At 39.8% G+C, this 19770-nt stretch overlaps 1 protein-coding gene across 1 annotated transcript in view; it reads right to left on the bottom strand.

Moving 5' to 3' along the window:
• MCCC2 (methylcrotonoyl-CoA carboxylase 2 (beta)) overlaps positions 1–17098 on the bottom strand; it is a 33208-nt gene extending 16110 nt beyond the window's left edge. The window contains exons 1-6 of the mRNA XM_010138376.1: positions 17038–17098; positions 12449–12533; positions 12099–12200; positions 11423–11550; positions 8920–9032; positions 4453–4566 (exon numbers count right to left, since the gene is read on the bottom strand). Of these exons, the coding sequence (XP_010136678.1) occupies positions 4453–4566; positions 8920–9032; positions 11423–11550; positions 12099–12200; positions 12449–12533; positions 17038–17089 (594 nt within the window). The 5' untranslated portion in view covers positions 17090–17098. The remainder of the gene's footprint in view (positions 1–4452; positions 4567–8919; positions 9033–11422; positions 11551–12098; positions 12201–12448; positions 12534–17037) is intronic.
• Positions 17099–19770: the final 2672 nt, after the last annotated feature.

Genomic DNA, 19770 nt, shown 5'->3' with positions numbered 1-19770 from the left:
CTTACCCTAAACAAACTCTTCTGCGAATTTTAACTTACTTAAACATTAAACATAAAACTATCGTAAGCAGTTTTATTTTCTACATCTTCCATTAAACACACAATAATTTTGTAAGAACAATTTTCTTTAAAAATCGTATTAATGGCCTAAAACTGTTTGGATCAAGTATGATGTCTCCATAAAATTACCTGCAATGCACAATCTAAGTCTAGATCTGTTGAATCTTAGATCTGACAGGATAATTCTAGAGCGAAGTCCTTAAAGCAGTGTCATTTACTGCATGGAAAAACCCCCTTCCTTGACACATTTCAACTCTACTGTAACTGCTTTGAAAAGGATTCCTTGCAAGCTGGTGAAACCATTACTCATCTCACATGGTGAGTACAGAGGTAGCGTTAAGAGATAAGGGAAGAGAAAACTCTCACCACTTCCAAAACAGATTTCAGTTTCCAAGATTCACATCTAAGACCGAAGCACACTAAATATATAAATAAATATATATACACACACACAAATACTTACAGACTGTCAGGTTTGTAAAATTAAGTAATTCAGTATAGACATTTCTTCACTAGTAGGATTTTTACTTTTACATTTGAATGGCTACCTATGTATGAAGCTGTGGCATTCTCATACTAATTAATGAAAAGTTTCTGTTAGAGACATAACTTGAGTCTTCACTGAAGAAGAAACAGAAGAACATTCTTCTAAGAGAAATTAGAGAAAATTTATTTACTGAAAGGGTTGTCAAGCCCTGAAACAGGCTGCCCAAGGAAGTGGTCGAGTTACCATCCCTGGAGGCACGCAGATGTGGTGCTGAGGGACATGGTTTAATGGTGGACTTGGCAGGGTTAGGTTTACAGCTGAGCTTAGCTGATCCTAAGGGTCTATGACAAGATTTGACAAACTCCTCCTTTTTCACCAGACTTCCCTTCACTGCTGAGCACAGGAAGTAGTTAACTCTCTCCGAGAAAGGAAGAATCACAGGTTTCTGGAACAGGATGCAGAAGCCTACAGGTTAATGCATCATCTTGAGCTACTAAGCAGTATTGCCAAGGGTTAGGATACAGATTCCTCAGCTTGGGGGAGTGCAGAAGAATGGCCCTAGCTGTTATGGCTACTGTGACACTTCTCCTGTTACTGCTGAGATCCATCTGCTCATGAAGTCACCACTCCTCACCTTTCTAAAAAGAAAGCCAAAGAAACTTGCACTTTAGATTTTAGACTGTACCTGAAATTCACTTTTTTTTTAGCATACACATCCCAAGAGTAATTAGAAGTAACACCAGAGATGCTCTTCAGCTTCTTTAGGATGTTTTGTTTTAGGCAATTGAGCGATAAAAGCCAATCCAATTTTCTTCATATAGGAAAGGCATTTTGGGGAACACAGCATACACAATAATGGCTACAATATCTGCTACTACATGGAACGGAAGCTTCTACAGGAGTCGGAAGTAATTTTGATTCTTAGAGAAAGGCAAGTGAAATATTTTCAGTGAGAATACGAAAAGTTCTACCGAACAGAAAAGCTGACACGTAGGGATATTAAAGTTTGATCTATACACACAAAGATAGGGATCATTACATCTCTGCGTTGCTAAATAACAAATTAAATGGGAGGATAGTTGTGAAAACTTCCTGTGGGAGCAGTGAAGAGTTTTTGTTCTTTCTAACTTCACCACATCCTTGCAATCACCGAGTTGCCTACCAAAGTCTTCCCTTTGAGACGTGACTCAGGCCACCCTTTTTCAGCTGCCTATCCTGGCAAAAGTGCTACGTGCTCACGTGCTACGCATATATGACCTAAATTCCCTTGCAGTGTGTAACAATTACCATCCTCTTAGAACAAGAGACCCCAATTCCCTTTATTTCAGCTTCCTAGCCAGCTTTCTGGGTAGTACTGAGTATTAGCTGTCTTATTTTGAACCTGCTGACTGCTGGAGCTTGGAAAGAAAGAAACTGGCTTTAAGTACACTCTCCAGGACACATTACTCACTGCAGCCAAGGCATCTCCCAGAGTCTGATGAGCCTTTCCAGGTCTAACATCGCTCCAAGCAGAATCACTCCATGTGCACAGTACTCCCCAGCACTCTTGCCAATGGAAATACCATGTCTGAAGAGCTGAGTTTGCTCAGTCTTTCAGATTTACCAGCTGAGTTTCTGCAGAAAAATTACTCTGAAGTAAGCCCCAAAGGCAGTACTGCCACTTTATATGCCACTGGCTCTAAACTAATGAAATATGATGGACCTAGAAAGAGTTTTTGTACTTAGACAGCTTAGACAGCTCCAGACAGCTCCAGACAGCTCCAGCTCCTGGACCAAGGCAGTTATTTGTAACACAATAACCAAGTTAGTAACAGTCTGATGTAGAAGTTTGTTTCTTTCATCATATTAATTTCCTTATCTCAATACAAAGATGTATGAATCACGCAGTGTTACTCATTCAACTGTTATTCTCAGCTAATATCTTCATTCATATTTATGCCACTTTTCACCAAAAAACTCCTTATATCTAAATTACAGTAAGAAATTTACAGAAAATTGCTTAACTTTGAGGAAGGATTTGTCTTTGTGTACCCATAAATAAGCTGAAAGAGACTAATACAAGACAAAAAGGAACAGAGACCTAGGTAAGACATTTCAAACAACTACCACCAAAGAAATTCCAACAGACGAAGAAATTCTAGAATTCTAAAATCTAACGAGCAGTAAATAAATTAGCATTAAATGACATAATTGCACTAATTACTTCATCTGTTTTTGCTGATAACTTTTTTCATCTTGTCAACTTGGAAAGCCTCCACCAAAATAATAAACCACTTCAAGCCAAATGCGGTTTTTTAGTACAGCAGACAACAAAGCTATCCTTCTACTTATATATGTGTGTGTCCCTGCTGCTTTTGATATGCCAGTTACATTCTGAATTTATTTAGGATGTTCTGGAACAGTAATTAGCACTTACCAGTCACAGAAAAGTATGTCTGCATAAATGGTAAGTTTTTTTTTAAGCTGCATAAAAATTTAATATTCATCTATACACTGAATTTTGGAAGCAAAACAGGGTAGAAAATGCAAAGTCCACTTTTAGGACAAGATGACAGGGTGGAGAAAAAAAACACCCTAAAGAAGAAGAATGAAATACAAATATATGCAGTGGACATGAGGGCAGTGCTATACACGTGAACACTAAACACAGGCAAATTCTTCATGCTTTTAAGGAAATTAACACAATGGTACTTTAGAAACTGGTCAATAAACAAATATGTCAGTGGTCGTTCTTCCCACAGTTTATAAGACCTGCTACATTTTCCCAGTGTCTGAAGCTGTGGAAAGAAGTGACTTCCAGCAGGGTCCCCCCTCCCTAGTTACTTTTAGTGGAGCAGTACCTTCATTAGCGATGCTGTTACAAACTGATTTCTTCAACTAGGCCTGCTCAGATTGGAAGGACTTTTTAAGAGACATTTGATTTGCACTTGGCTTTGTCACAAGAATCACACCTAAAAGTTCCCAAAAGATTATAACCAAAACAGAGACAACATGCTGCCTCAGACCAGTTTGTTCAAGAGAAAAATATTAGACTATTTCAATAAAGCAAGCTTATCCAGTCAGACTTCACTGAGACTGGAATAGTTCTGCTGGGTGCTGTCCCACGTGCAAGCTCCGGCAACATTTACTACCAGAAATTCCTGTACTCTGTTAATTCCATTTACATCTGTAAATTCCATTTACTTCTGTTAAATGAAATAATCTTTTTAAGAAAAGGTTATTGTTTGTATCAGAATAAAACTAAGCCTACACTAGCACATACACTGGTACTACTGTTTTAAAAAAATAAACCCCACTCAAGCATTCCCTTTCCTGTTGGAACCAAGCTACTATAATTGTAAAGCTGTCTTATGCTACAGTATTTTCAACAGTCACAAACTCCACTATGAGTTCCACAATAAAGGAACTTTTAAGTCACAGCAGTTCTTCAGGTGAGTTTCCTTAGCAACCGTTTCCTTACTAAGAAAGTAAGGAAATGATGACAAACTCCTTCATAAGTGCATCTCCTCTGTCTGTAAACTGACAGAAAATATAGCAGATTAGTCCTGCTTCCGAAGTTCTCTGATGTTGACTCTTAAGACACATTACGCATGCTTGTCATTTTTTTGAAATCAAGCCTAGACACTACAAAATGTACAAAGCATTTTTATAATTTAAAATGTGCATGGTAATCTAAAAGCAGTACTATAAAAACACCTTAACAAAGTCTGATTTACATATAAACCTCTAACAGACAGAAAAGATTTAATTTAGGATACAAACATTCAGATAAACTTCAAAAACACAAACTTCTCTCCAGAGATTCTGGAAATAACACATCAAGAAAGGTTGCAATAGTTTAAGCTGTACAGTTGTCAGTAGCACTAATTTGGGGGGGTATGTTACCAGAAACTTCTGTATCCTTACCAGTGGCGGCCCTCCCAAGAATATTGTTCCCTGTTTGCCAACAATAATACTTTCATCAGCCATGGCAGGTACGTATGCTCCTCCTGCTGTACAGGATCCCATTACTACTGCTATCTATTGGGAAAACAGAAAACACAAATTAATGAAATTACCCAACCCTTAAAAACTGCAAATGCATATGCTACCAATTTATATTCTATTGATATTAATATCGGTTCTGGGATAGCTCTGCAATATTATTTTTGCCTGACAGAGCAATCCTTTTACTATGTGTAAGCTTTTCTTGAAAAAAAAAAAAAAGAAATACGGAATCTCTCTAGTTTTCAAGTCTCTTGAACTTCAGGCCAATCTGCACAAAAATTCATACAAGAAGTACCATGAACTATGTATGTGGAATGTTAGACAAAGAAATTTGCTCTTACTGATGAGAGGTAAATGGTTAAAACCTAGAGGTTGCTCCTGGTATTGTCAGAACATCAGGTGTTGCTTATCGGCAGAATTTCACCAATGTTAACATACTTGGAAGAAAATTTCTCTCATCTACTACCGTGTAACTACTGTTCTTCAATGGATCAACTATTTAACTCTGCCCCTGCCTCTTCAAGGCATACTGAATATTTCATCATTCATGCTAAAGCCTATAATTTGTTTCATCCTTTTGCCTAATTTTGAGATTAATATGTATCCAAGGAACAATTTCTACCAGGAATATTTTGGTGACACTTTTACAAAACTGACTTGACCTCACACATGATGAATACTGTAGCAGCATATGATCATGGAAGTTTCTCACTTATCACTAAGTTTCTTAACTTCTTCAGGGCAGCTCCTCCAAAGACCCCTGCAAAGCTTGTGAAGCAGAAGATACAGAATACTCATACGGAAAAGTCAGATGATAAGAAAGTAATTGCCTAATTGAACACTTCCTTTCACAACCACAACATAACAACAACAACAAAACCCAACCAAACAAAACTCAACCACAAAATAATGTTATTTTGTGATGACTTTGGAAATATTTCTAAACCAACACCAAGTAGTGTTCCGTGTTAAATGCTAATTTAATGCTTGCTTTTAAAGGAAAACAGCAGACAGAAATAAAATTTCCAAATCACTTTACCTGTAGCTAAAGCAGGAGTAGATGAGCTATGCAGGTGAACATATCAAATCAAATAGCTTTCTTAGCAAACAGTTTTCAGTATCTTAAACTATATTGAGTCACATGATTAATCTGCAGAATTTCTGTTGTGCATTTAATAAATACCTCCTTGTAACTACAAAGAGAGCACAAGCCTCTAGAAACAGAAGAAACTTGGGGAAAAAATTAATTTGATTTTTTTCTCAAGGATTTGTGTTTTTTTCCTACTCTCAATTTTACCATGCTCATGCTGAAAAATAGCCTGCATTTAAACTTTAACTCAGGTGTTACTCTTCCCAGTACATAAATTGGAATATGTACATATGTGGTAGGTTAGCAAAGATCTCCTTTGAACTAACCAATAGTATTCGTATTCCCTGCCATGTGACATTAGCAGCATCCTCATTGGTTAAAAGTTTTCACAGGTCTGTTCGATTTTCGCGCTGCTGTTCCTTTAAAAGCTGCACCACGCCCGTGCTAGAGTCAGTCTTTCCGCGCTCTCTGCCACCCCCCGGACCACCACTGCTTGTGCTGCACCAGCTGCCCTGGACCACTGCCGAGCTGCGCTTTCCCCGGAACCGTTGCAGCTTGTCGGGACCTGTTCCGTCCCTGCCAGCACGAGCTGCACCGGGAACCGCTGCTGAGCCGCCAAGAACGGAGCCCCGCTCGTCCCGGAGCCACGCTGCATGCTGCTCGTCCCGGGGCTGTGGAAAAGAAAAGCCATTGCGTGCCCGGACCACCACTGAGCCGCTCCGTTGCCGCAGAAACCGCCAAGCTGCGTGCCGGAGCTGAGCCTTTTGCTGGCTCGCTGCTTTCCGCTGCACCGCGGGGACCGAGCCCCTTTGCCACCCTGCCGTCGGTCGCTGCTTTTCCGCCGCACTCGAGAGCCAACTGAGCTGCTTTCGCAGTCCGGAGCTACTGTACCCAAAAAGCCGCCGCGCTGCCTTGGTGCGCTACACTGGAGCCCCGCTGCAAGTGCTGAGCCGAGTCTGGACTGCCCATGCACCCGAGAGCTGTTTGCTTTTGCTTTGCCTCAATCCGCGATAGAGACTGGTAGGACTTTGTGCCAATTCTACTTTATCTCATGCTGCCGGGTAATTCGTAATTGCGCGGGTTTGTGTTCCAGTCACGCAGCAGAACCACGTGGCCGCTGCTATCTCAGATCACTGCCGCAGGTCGAGTTTCGCTTTTGCTACCGACCGCGGGTTAACCCTCGCCTTCCCAAACCCCTCAGTATCTCACTGGTTTTCCTTTGTATTTAATATATCCCTGTTTGTGGTGTTATTAAAGTTTGTTTCAGTTTCCCGAAACATTTAGAGGTCTCACTAATTCTCTTCTCTCTTCCCTATCTCTGGTGGGATAGGGAAGGGTATTATTGTCATCGGACCTGGCTCACCTCAGCCAACCGTTGACAATATATCAGAAAAAAACAAAATCTCTTGTCAGGTAGCACAATCTCCAATTCCCAACTAATGTACTACTTCCTAACTTTATTCTTTGAGATACTCCACAGGAAATTAATTAAAAGCGCAATAAAAAAAAAAAATCAACAATTCTAAATGCACATACAGGATTTCATACCAATTGATTGGCTCCCCATTGTAACCAAGCAACATGTAAGCGTAGAGAGCTTACGAAGCAGCTAACGAGAAGTTAATCACAGCTTTCTAATTCACAGCTATACAGACATCAATGCAATTTAAAGCTGCAGTAGGAGTGTAAATTAGGTAAAATTGGAGGGAGAAATTAAAAGCACCACAGTCAACTGAAAAAAGGCAAAAACCCGAAACACTTTAAGGACAAATCTGAGAAGGGCTGATGGAAGAGATGAAATAAGACCTTCAGGCAGGCCACAACAACTACAGGTAGAAAACCAACTTTCATGACAGTACTCAGATTAAACAGCAAGTTAGCTAAACACTTACTCTGCTTGAGGTTTCAACATCTATTTCTAGCCCCATTGTTATAAAATAATTTTTCTTCTTGGCTGAAATATCCTGAAAATTGCCTTCATGTTTCACCTAGCCAATACAAAATGGTAGGCATTGAACTGACAGCTGCACCTAGGAGCAGGCTCTTGAAATTAAGATGATTTGATGAAAACATCAGCTCACGAATTAGCAGTCAAATCAAAGATGTTAGGAACTACTGGCAAAGGAATAGAAAATATAATAGTGTATACCACTGTTCTATTAAATATATCCATCATGAGTAGATACATTGAGTAGAACAGTCTGGCTCCTTCATCTCAAAAAAATATAACAAGACCTGGGGAAAGATTTACAGGAGATAGAACTAGGGACACCGAAGGTTTGGAAGTATTCCTGAACAGTTAAGTAAGCTTGAGTTCCTTGGCCTGTGGAGCACAAGGCGGGCATATGAGAGAGCTAAAAAAACATATGAAGAGGCTGGCGGTTAACTGACTAGACAGCAACCCTGTAGGTACAACCTGCTCATCTGCTTTCCTGAAGCGTTCCGTTATTTGGTGGAGGTTATCTTCAAAAACCACAGACTCCTCTGCCCTTCCTGGCAGCCTCTCACAGGTCCCTGCTAACAATTTCCTTAACAAGCCCAACATTTCTTGCCAGGGTCTTTATTCTGCTACTTGCCTTCCTCACGTCTGGGACCTTACACTCTGCACTCCACTTTCACTGCAGCCAAGGCTGCCATCAGCAATCACATTCTCAGAGGGTTCTACATTCTTCATGAGTAACAGACCCAGAGGTGCGCTTCCAGCATGCCACCTGCATCAAAAAACTAACCCATACACACTCCTGAAACACCAATGACACAAAACCACTTCTAAATCCAGGTATTATAACTTAACAGGGATTCTAGGCATCATTAATATGTTAGAAAATATCTTGATTGTTAGGGCTGTTTCATCATACAGCACAGCAGTGTATAAAATGGATATATAAATACACACAACCCTCTGTTAGTGGAAAGTATGTCTCATTTATTAGCCATCATCAAAGGAGTCCTCACCTTTACAGCACTGATGCAGAACTGTTCCCAGAGATTTTGCAGTACTTCCTCACATGGTCATACACACCATGTTGTCAAGTCTTTTTTTCTCCCACTCCGAGACAGGAGCAGGTAGGTCATGTAATTAACACTAAGGCCAAGAAAGGAGACAGCATCTTCAAAACTATAATGACTTTTTGTGGACAGATACTGTGTTTACAGTGCCTCCAATCCCCAGACTTGGTCATCAGGTCAGCACAACACTGTGCTGTCAAAAATAAAGCATGGGTACAAGCCCTGAAATCAGGTAAAGGCAGCAAGCATAAAAACTAATTAGTGCATTTCATTCTTAGGTAAATTACCTGTGGAATTCCTTGTGAGGACATGACTGCTTGATTATAGAAAATACGGCCAAAATGATCTCGATCTGGAAATACTTCTGCTTGCCGAGGTAAATTTGCTCCTCCTGAATCAACTAGAATGAGTGAAAATATATTAACATGTCTTTGAGCAGTGTTATATACTTAAGATGTTGGTAAAATATATGTAAATTTAAAAATACAGCATTTACTGTCACTAACATGGTATGTATTAAAAATAGTAACAACCCCCCAACCACCAAAATAAAATCCATCCCAATCATTCTAATGGAAAATAAATTCAGAAGTGCTTAAGGGATGCAATCGTTCCTCCCTAGTACAAACTTCTAAACTCATCTTATTGCAAACATTTAAAATAAGAACACTTCCAATGCATAACTTTAACTAAATTATCCTATTGCAACTGACACCAGTTCTAGAAAAGGGTGAGACAAACCACCGAGTTCAAGCGGTACAGCATGCACACTTCCATATCTTGATTATAGAGACATACAGAAGATCTTATACCATCTTTAGGAACCTTCATTTATTATGTCCTTCATTTATTATGTATATATTATTATGTCCAGTTTATTATTGCCTCCTGATGTGCCCTCCAGCTTACAGGTCTCCAACTGCAGCTCTCTTTCCACTCGCGAATAATGAAAATACTTCATGTCGTAAGACTCCAAAGAAGAAGACTAGAAGGAAATGCATAGGGAGGCCAAGCATCCCTGAGAATTCTGGTTCCTGGTAATTAATTTTTACCTGCAAGCAACACTACATATGCACATTCTCATGTTGCATGATCGCAGCCAGTAATGCCCCACATTCAGCTGGATTGTGAAGCATGGTTTTGATTATTTTCACTTCATTGCTTTCCCAAACCAGCATCAACTCAGGAAACTACACACACACACACACAGGCCCACACCAGTGACTGACTCAGTCTTAAATAGAACCAAATGCCCACACCAGAATTAACACCTACTGCTGAGGGAAAAGGCAGCTCAGAGGCATGAAAACCACATGGTCAGCAAAGTGCTGACTGACTATGAAGCACTCCCTGTTAACTGCCCAGCTGAAATGAACCGAAACAAGCCCAACTACAGAAATTGCAAAGGTAAAATAACTCACCAGGTTCGAGTGATGAGCAGTATGTATACAGGTACTATACATCTTGAAGGTGGAAAAACATTTGTTTCAAAGGCACATCTATGTCACAATGTTTCTCATTCCATAAGATCTTAAACCAGCAGAACTGTACGAAACTGCTCACTGATAACTCACTGAGAAACCAAGTTGTCTGAACAGATAGCATTTGCTGATAATCATAGCTGTTTTTCAAACAGCAAAGCTATGTTTCTTCTGGTTCTTATGACTAAGAAAATTTAGCCCTCCTCTGCCCTACAAGACTCTTTCCGTCACAGTATGACAATGCCACAAAATCCCCACCCACAATGTCCCTGTACCCACCTCACCAGTGCTTTCAGGTTCACATTTCTTCTAATCTTGCCCTTAGTATTCTTTGCATGTTTGGCCTGTCAGCCAAGGGCAAAAAATTACAAAAGTTTAGACTGGCCAGGGCCTGTATTTATGTCAACTATTTCGCCAGTACAGGAATCTCAACTGGCAAACCAACTAATGCCTCTCAGGTGCTATGCAAGTTGCTAAGACAAGCAGAGCCGACAAGGGCTAAACCAATCTGTTTTTTAAATGGAGACAAAAGAGTCTCTGATGCAGACTTACACAAAATTCACAGGAATACACACTCTCTTAAACCACTCTGTCAAACTTGGCTGAAATGGGCTAACGGATTCAAAAGTCATTAGACTGGGCAGAAAGCTATTGTATTTCTACAAAACCATGCTAAGAGAATACTACCTGTAATATACTAAGGACACTTGGCACTCTGATCTTAATCTTCAATAAAAGTATACAAAAGTAAGATTTACATGAAGGTTTGGCTAAATACTGATTTAATAGACTAAACTCAAAATACAAAATAATATCCAATGAAATTTCTGCTTCAGTAAAACTATTATTGATGCTTTTAGCACTGATACTTTTTCTATTTCTTTGCTATGTTCTCTCACACAGCTGCACGCTCCATCAAAAAGCAAAACAACTTTTTTTTTTCCCCCAAACTGTAATTTGAATTAAGACTGGATGAGACTACAGGATGGATTACTAAAGCATGACAGAAGGGAAAGGAATAAGAAGTGACCCATTTGCATAGCTATATCCACATGCTATGATCCCAGCCCTACGGCAGTGCAGAAGACCGTGCTGTGAAGCTACGGGTAGCCTCCAGTTAAGACTTGCCATCATAGAGGTAACACAGTATTGGCGAAAATATATTTGAGTATGCGTGTCTAAAATACATCTCTGGTTAGTCAAAACCGGGGACACATCAATCTCTACGTTTATTTAAAGCAGTGTCTTATCTAGAGATCCTGAGTTGCCCTTAACAAAGGTCATTTGCCAGTTCTGCAATGAGACTTACCCAAATACAGGCATGGGAGATGGTTTTGCATTGCAATTTCTTGAGCACGTAAATGTTTCTTAACAGTGATGGGATAATAGGTACCACCTTTGACGGTTGCATCATTAGCAACAATCAAGCATTCCACCCTAAGTATAAAGGAAGTTTATGAGAGAAATATTTCAAATGAGTGTGTGTGGTGGTTAAGAACTGCAACACGCTCAGAAAGAGCCCTCTTCACCCGCACTCCCTCAAATGCACATTCTAACAGCAGTCTCAACACTAAGATATCCCGTTTCACAGCCCCATAACTCCCTGAAATAACACTGTAGAGCATCATATTAAATTTCAACAATAGTCGAGAAGGTACTTTTAGTGAACAAAACTGAAGCCAAGAATACCACCCTGTTTTCAGAAAACTGCCTTACTAGTGCACTAGTTAGTCTCCTTCCTTCATCAGACACCAGAAGCTCTATGTGTGTTCTGATATTATGAGAGATGCACTAAATGAAAAAAAAAATATAAAATCACTTTCTTGTAGCTAATACTGAACAAATTAAGATACTAACTTCGTTGATTTTTTGGGTGTCAGCAATGAAACTCTAAAAATGCTGACAGCTTAATAGCAGCAACTGAACAAAATTATACCTTTTTCCTTTTCATATTATCAATAATGTAGATCACTGGTATCTCTCACCCAGATACTCGTCCGATGCCTGTGATAATGCCTCCTGCTGGCACCTCTTCATTACCATACAACTGGTAACCTGCAAACTGGGAGAACTCCAAGAATGGAGACCTGAATAATGACAAATATAACACAATTTTAAAAGCGAATTTGCTACTTTTGCCATTGAATCTCACTGAAAAGGTTGTATTTTTTAAGATTTTTTTTTTATAAAAAGAGATGAGTATTTTAAAGTACACTTTTGTAAAATTTCAGTTGTGTTATCTGCCAGTGTTTATGGAAACTAAAAAAAAAACAAGTCTGTTTCAGTATCTGCAAAAGAGAACCTGGAATGGTTTTAAAAACCAGAAAGTACCTACCCGGGATCAATAAGCCTGTCAATTCTCTCTCTGGGTAACAGCTTTCCTCTTGATGTGTGAAGCTTACGAGCTTTTTCTCCACCTCCTGTGATACAACAGTAAATTGTTTGATTTACTATGGATACAGATAGATAAATCACCATTTATATGAAAACTTAGAATGGAAGCACTGATGAGTTCCCAGTTTTTGAAGTATGGACGTTAATAATGAATTTAATAAATGACGGTTTCCACTTCAAACAAATCTAAGGTATTGATAAAAACGCTTGCTTTTCAGAATCCACTCCATTTCCTGCCTCATTTTTTACAGTTAGTCTTGAGGTGAAGAAGTGGTCTGAAACTTCCCCCACCACTTGGCAATGAACAGAAGGGTTGAAAACACAAACATGTATACATGTATACACAGCAGTAAGACCTACAAAAAATACTATTCCACAAAACTGGTTCAAAACAGCTATGCTGAATCCAGTCTTGAAAGACCCAACACAATCTGGATTCATTTCCTTAGATCCCTTCAAAACAGTAAGATCCCAGACACACAGAATTTAATATCAAGTTTATCTTTGCCTCATTTCAACACTTTACTTTAGGTAATTCTAAATCTTTTGTTCTCTAGAGCTTTGTGTCATTCAATACTTAAGCTTTGTTGACACACCTCAGCCTCTTTATAGCAGCTTATACAAACACTGTCTCTCTATGCAGACAGACCACTAATCCACCTCATCACTCTAAAATTGTCTCTGCTGTCCAAAATAAAGGGGGTACAATTTTGCTAACATTTCTCCTGAGACTTCAAGATTTCTTTGTCAGCTAAGCATCACTGAAACAGAGCTTTTACACCTACCTTTCAAGCCCTTTCTCTCACCTCCTTCCTTGATCACTACGCACATCATTTCCTACCTGCTAGGCATGTCAGGAAGCCCACAATTTATTTCTGGTTCAGCCTGTTCATCAGGTTGGTATATCCAGCCCAAGTTTAAATCTTGCAAATTGTTTCTGTACAAGTTTCTTAAGATACAACTTCTCATATCCACCCACAGAGCCAATACTCTCGTCCAAGTTCTCTACATTCCACACCATGATCCCACATCCAGGAAATTGTAGGCCCGCCAGTCTTTTTTCAGTCCCTGGGAAAGTTGTGGAATAAACCCTCCTGGGGGCCCATCACAAAACGAAGCCAGTAATCAGCAGAAGCCAGTATAGATTCACCGAAGGCAAACTGTGCTTGGCACACCTGATTATCTTCTGCAACCAAGTAACCTTGGTTGATGTGGGGCAAGTGTGGACACTGACTGCTTGATTTCTCCAAGGCTTTTGATATGGCTTCCCACAGCTGTCTCCTACAGAAACGGATGCATCAGGGTCTAGACAAGAGGTCTGTGTGATGGGTGGGGAACTGGCTGACAGGCTGTACCTGGAGGGTGCTGGTAAACAGCTCCTTTTCAAACTGGCAACCTGTCACAAGTGGGGTCCCCCAGGGATCAATATGGGGCCCAATATCGTTTATTATCTTCATAAATGATCTGGATGATGGGATCAAGTGTACCTTGATTGTTGGTGTATTTTTCTAGTAGAAATTGGAACTATGAAAATATGCTACTCTCTCTGGGAAACTTAGCAGCCGGAACCCAGCTGCAGTGTTATCGTGTGGGAAATTATATCTCTACTAGCCTTGTTTTGTTAGCTCTAACAAAATACTACCACGTGGGGGCTAACCCCTTTTATCCAATTATAGTGCTTTAAGAGATGTGTGCTGTCTGTGTAACAGAGACACTATCCAATCACCATGTAGCTAGTCGAGTGGACAAGAGTCTATATATTGGGATGTAATGTAAACAATAAACGGGTCTCGCTACACACCACATTGGCATATGAGTGATTCGTCCCACTTCAGCCCAGAGCTCCGTTTCGTGTTGCGACACTTGGTAAAGTTTGCTGATGACACAAAACTGAGTGGGGAAGAGGGCACTTTGGAAGGGAGAGCCACCCTGCAAGAAGATTTGGATAGGCTCGAAGAGTGGGCTAACAAGAATCTGATGAAGTTCAGCAAGGGCAAGTGTAAGATCTTGCACCTGGGAAAAAATAATCCAGGAGTGCAGCACGGGTTGGGATCTACCTGTCTGGAGAACACCTCTGTGGAAAGGGACCTGGGGGTCCTGGTGGACAATAAGCTCAGTATGAGTGAACAATGTGCTGCTGCAGCAAAGAAAGCCACCAGCATGCTGGGTTGCATCAACAAGAGCATCACGAGCAGAAATAAAGAAGTCATTATCCCACCTATCAGTGCTTGTCAGGCCACACCTGGAATACTGTGTTCAGTTCTGGTTCCCATTATACAAACAAGATGCGGACAGGCTGGAGGGGGTCCAGAGAAGGGCTGCAAAGATGGTCAAACGACTGGGAAGCTTCCAGAATTGGAGGATACCCCAACATTGAACACTTTCAAAATTCAGCTGGACGGGGTGCTGGGCCATCTTATTCAGGCTGTGCTTTTGCCAAGAATGGTTGGTCTAGATGATCCTTGAGGTCCATTCCAAGCTGGTATTCTACGATTCCATGATAACTATAACATTTTTTCTGACCTCCATCTTGCCTTTCTCATTTATAGCCAGAGTGATACTGCAAAAATGATTTTCCATCCCGTGACTTTTGTCATCTCTCTGCACTGCTTCTCTTCATGCACTCATTGTAAATGCTTGCCCCCCAGGCCCTGTACCCATTCTACTGAACATTTCTCTTCTAAGATCAGATATGCAGTCTACTGTGGCATGCATTCTATAGACTGTGAGAAGCAGCATCCCTGACAATGAACCAAACTTAGAGGCATTTAATTTAATTTGAAACCCCTTCTCTAATCTCTCCTTTTACAGTAATATCTGTAAAAACTTGATCACGGTGACACTGCTGGAGTGCAACGATTGCTGCCAGTCATGGAGATTAGAAGCATCCATTTGCTTCATGTGCTTACTATCAGAAATCCATCCGCAATAATTTATCATAGCCTGTAAATTCTAAGGGGCAGGGACCATCTTCTTGTTACACAGCTGAAGATTACTCAGTAGAATGGGATATGGGTTCTCAGAAGCCCCACGCACTGAAATAATAGGTAATGTAGCATTCATTACGAAGACCTCATGCAAGAGAACATCCTCTGACAGAGAGCTCTTACAAACAAAAATATGTTGCACTTATCCTTCAAAATTTTTCAACATAAGTACTTAATTCTTCTCATATACTTAAACAATAGGCAAAGCAATCTCAGTCCATGTCACTCAAAATGGTGTATGAACATCCTGGCAGAGCTCCCTGAGATGGAGGAAAGACAAGAGCCATGTTCCTGTTCTGTGATCATGTAACAGCAAAGTGAACAGGTAAGTGAAATGTGAATTAGAGAAGGCAGCCACGATCACGCTCATGAGCCACATAGGGAAGTGCTGAACAGTCTCTACACACATAAAAGACAGAGGTAGTTCATGAGCTTCAGCATCTTCTCAAGAAATCCCGGTGCTTTGTTTCACTGCAAGCAAGAAAAAACACTAAACACAAAATCTTAACTGTGCTATGTTCCAAAGATGTAAAAGAAATTGCATTATATGAGAAACGGTAAATGAAGAGACAAACAATACCATGATGGACACAAGAAGGGGAGAATTAAACCTGCATGCTCAGCTGCTGGCAGCACAGTTAAGCATACATGAACCATTTTCTTTTTATCATCCCCATTAATTATAGGTAACTGTAATTAATTCAGGTAGTCTTACAAGCCAAGAAGATGAAATGCAGATTTAAATCTTTTAAACTATTATAGACTTGCTTTTTTTTTTTACCAGCACAACTACAGATGTAGTCTTTGAACATCCTCGTTGCACGTGAGCAGACTAACATGCAACTTAACAGAAGCACATTTGCCAAACCAGTTTGTTACAAAAGCAGGCAGCAGCGGATGAAGCAAATGAAGTGGAAAGTGTATCAGTAAAAGCCTTTTATTAATAATCCTATCTGTGTTAAAAAAATGCTGCCATTAGAAACATATATTCCATTGATTACTAAGATCTTAACTGACTGAAAATTAACTGATGCTAAATATTTTGCTAGTTTTTGCTAGCTATTTGCTTACTTTTTGTCTCTTTGGCAATGAAATTAATCTTTTGTTTGACTAAATCAGTCTTGCTTTCATTTATGCCTGCTTCCTGTAATTTATGGATTTGCTTGCATTAGCATAGTGCTCTGATATCGAACTAGCACACACAAAAAATGCTAACGCAATAGATACTGTGATAAACAAAGAAATACTAGAGGTAGGGATGTATTTCTCAGCTACTCTGAGTTACTTAAAAAACCCCTAATTTTGAACCAAGTTAGCTTGGATGTAAACCTTCTAAGATTTCCAGCTGACAGAAGACAGTAAATCTAGATTAAAACAGATGAGTGAAAATTTCAGTATAACTACAATAATGCAGCAAATATGCCGTATCTGAATAAACTGATTAAGGAATGTACAGCAACAGGAGAAAAAAATTCCGAAGAACAGAACTGGTTTTTGGGATCAAATTAAACAAGCGTTCTAAAATCTAGACTATCATACTTACCTAACCTGATTTTTTCTGCTTGCTTTTGGAGTTCTGTTACAAGTGCTTTCATTCGTTCATAGTTTTCCTAAGTGGGGAACAAACCATCATTTTAAATCTAACTAAGAGCAACAGCACTATATTTAATACACAAGCACAGAAAGAACAAGATTTAAAAATCTAATTTCATAAAAAACATCACGTGGATTCAAATTAAGTGCTGCTATGCAGCACTTACACCAAAAGATGAATGACCTAGAGCAAACAGAATTGGGTAAACACCTTTTGTGTTGTTCAGGTAGACCGTAAAGATTAAATAAAGCTTCTGAAAACCTAGAAGTCTGGTCTTCTTGCCGATGTCCCTCTTAGAAAGACAAAGACTCATAATTCTAGTATGAGTGATCCAGTACTGAGCTCATGACTTCTACCAAAACTCTCCAAAACTCTATATAATGAGTGTGTTCATTATAACAGTTTTCTATCATTTCTTAGAAATTAAAAGGCATTAGCCAAGCTTAATTTTTTTCACAGACACAGTACTCAGACTTTTCTCTCTAAAAAGTGTTAATTGCAATAAAAGAATACCTGCTACACAAAAAAAAAAAAAAAAAAATCATACTGCCTTGTCTAACTCTCATTTAGAAGATGTTAGTCCACTTTTACAGAAAAAACAATCTGGTGATTCTTTATACTTGCACTTGAGCACTCAGAATTAAGGTTTCCCCTAGAAGCAAGAAGTGCTGCAATTAAGTTTGTTTGGCTCTGTCTTAGTCTCTGACAGGCACCAAGATGCAAAGCAGGAAGAAAATAAAAACACATACACAGGCACCTCTCATTCAAGCTGTTTTAGCTGCACAGGAAGACTTACAAAAGAACAGGTTTCTCCCCTTTTGTAACTGCTACAAATGGACTAAAAGTACGCTACCAAAAGGTAAAAATGCATGAAGTGAAAACAGGTCTTCCCAATTTCACCTGCTTGCATACACAGCTAATCTGTAAGGTCAGCATTTAGAGGTCATCCAGAAAGATGAAGGTGACATACTGGAACACTAAGTCCACCTCTGTGTCTTTCTTGGCTCTGGGGAAGAATTGGCTGCGTTCTAAGGAAGTGCCACCTGAGACACAGCTCACAGCCATAACGTATCTCAAGACAATATCAGTTAATGTAAACTCTGATGCATGGTGCTACCCTGCAGCCCCCTGATTACTGAGAACATAGGAGGTCGCCAGGATTCTGCATATGCTCCCACCCTACTAAGGCTGTACCAGTATGTCAATCACATTACTCCCCTTTCAGTCTGTTTCTTTTGATACTTTAATCCTCCTGCTCGCTGCCCCACCACAGCACAGCTTCAACTGCTACCTCTGGTTTTTTTCCTCCTAACCTGAGAAATTACATTGCAATGACCTACTGACAGCTTTACCACTGTCACAGCATTCCAAACACCACAAACAAAACAAGCCATGTCTTATTAATTTGACTCTGCTGACCCTAGGAGAGACTGTGGACAGTAACTGCAGACACACAACCACAAGCGGCACTGAAGAAAGCCGCTTTTAATCCTTTCCAAAGGGCTCCGTTTACAAGGTAACTCTTCTCCTCTGTGAAAAATCTGTAAAAAAAGCCACTGTAATTCCATACTTCTAAAAATCTGCAGTTGTCACAACACCCAATTTTACCGTATGGCTCATCCAGCTGGCTCATTTCACAGTGTTACACACAAAATATTTTCCCCATTTCTCCTTCTTCAGTCAGCCCGTCTCCTCTAAACACACTCACCTTTTGCACACAGAACTGAGCTTAAAACATCTCCTTTAACACTGGGGGCTAAAAATGGCAGAAAAAATTAAGAGGGGCACAGCAATCAAAATCATAGGCTACTACACTCTGAATCCACAACTCACTGTAGCTACTTTAGTGACTCTACAGGAAAATTACGAAAGGACTTTTTAGATCACCTATAAAAAATATGGTACTCAAATATTTGAGTTCCTTAAACTCACTTAAACTCTTTTCTCACCTTTCAGGACTTTATCCTGATCATCATTACATTTTACATAGAAAAGACTTCCTAAAATCTTACAAGAGGTTTTGAATACACATATAAAAGGCTCCTCTCAGAACCAAACATGCTAATTCTACCACGTATCTGTGGACTTTTCACTCATCAATGACAAAAAGGAGAGTGAAATGATACAAGTTCTTTCTGGAAACTGGCCCTTGCACCAAAAAGCTCTATGAAGTTCTTCTATTAATGCAAGGGCTTGTACGAACTTCAAAGCAAAATCAAGAGGCAAACCCTACAGACTAATCCTACAGTTACTGCACAAGCCAGCTGAACTACTGCTACACAAGCAAAGTGGCTGTAAGAGCTAATCCTTGGAATCTTTACACAGATATTCCTTTATTTTCCAGAATTCAGACTCGCTCATTTTTACCTGTCTGGTTTGAAAGACAGTTTACATTACGAAGGCCAGCCTGTCTAGGTGAATCCCCAGCGAGAATGGCAAACATTAGCATAAGGCGGCAAGACCTTCATCGCATACTGTTATGTCTTCACTGTGTTTGCACTGTTATTCCCTGAACTTCTTTTATTTCAGATGGTTAAGTCCCTCAGAGCAGGCGCTGCAGCTCTTCACATCTGTAAAGCCCTACATGCATCTACAGTGCTCTTCAAATTATTTCTACCAAATACTAACACTATTACTGTTTTACTGAGCCTTGCTTTTCTTTTGAGATTGAAAGGTACACAC

Source organism: Buceros rhinoceros, unplaced genomic scaffold (assembly GCF_000710305.1).
Source record: "Buceros rhinoceros silvestris isolate BGI_N320 unplaced genomic scaffold, ASM71030v1 scaffold7186, whole genome shotgun sequence".
Lineage (NCBI taxonomy): Eukaryota > Metazoa > Chordata > Aves > Bucerotiformes > Bucerotidae > Buceros > Buceros rhinoceros.
Note: the sequence above shows the minus strand (reverse complement) of the source record. Positions and strands in the feature narration are given on the sequence as shown.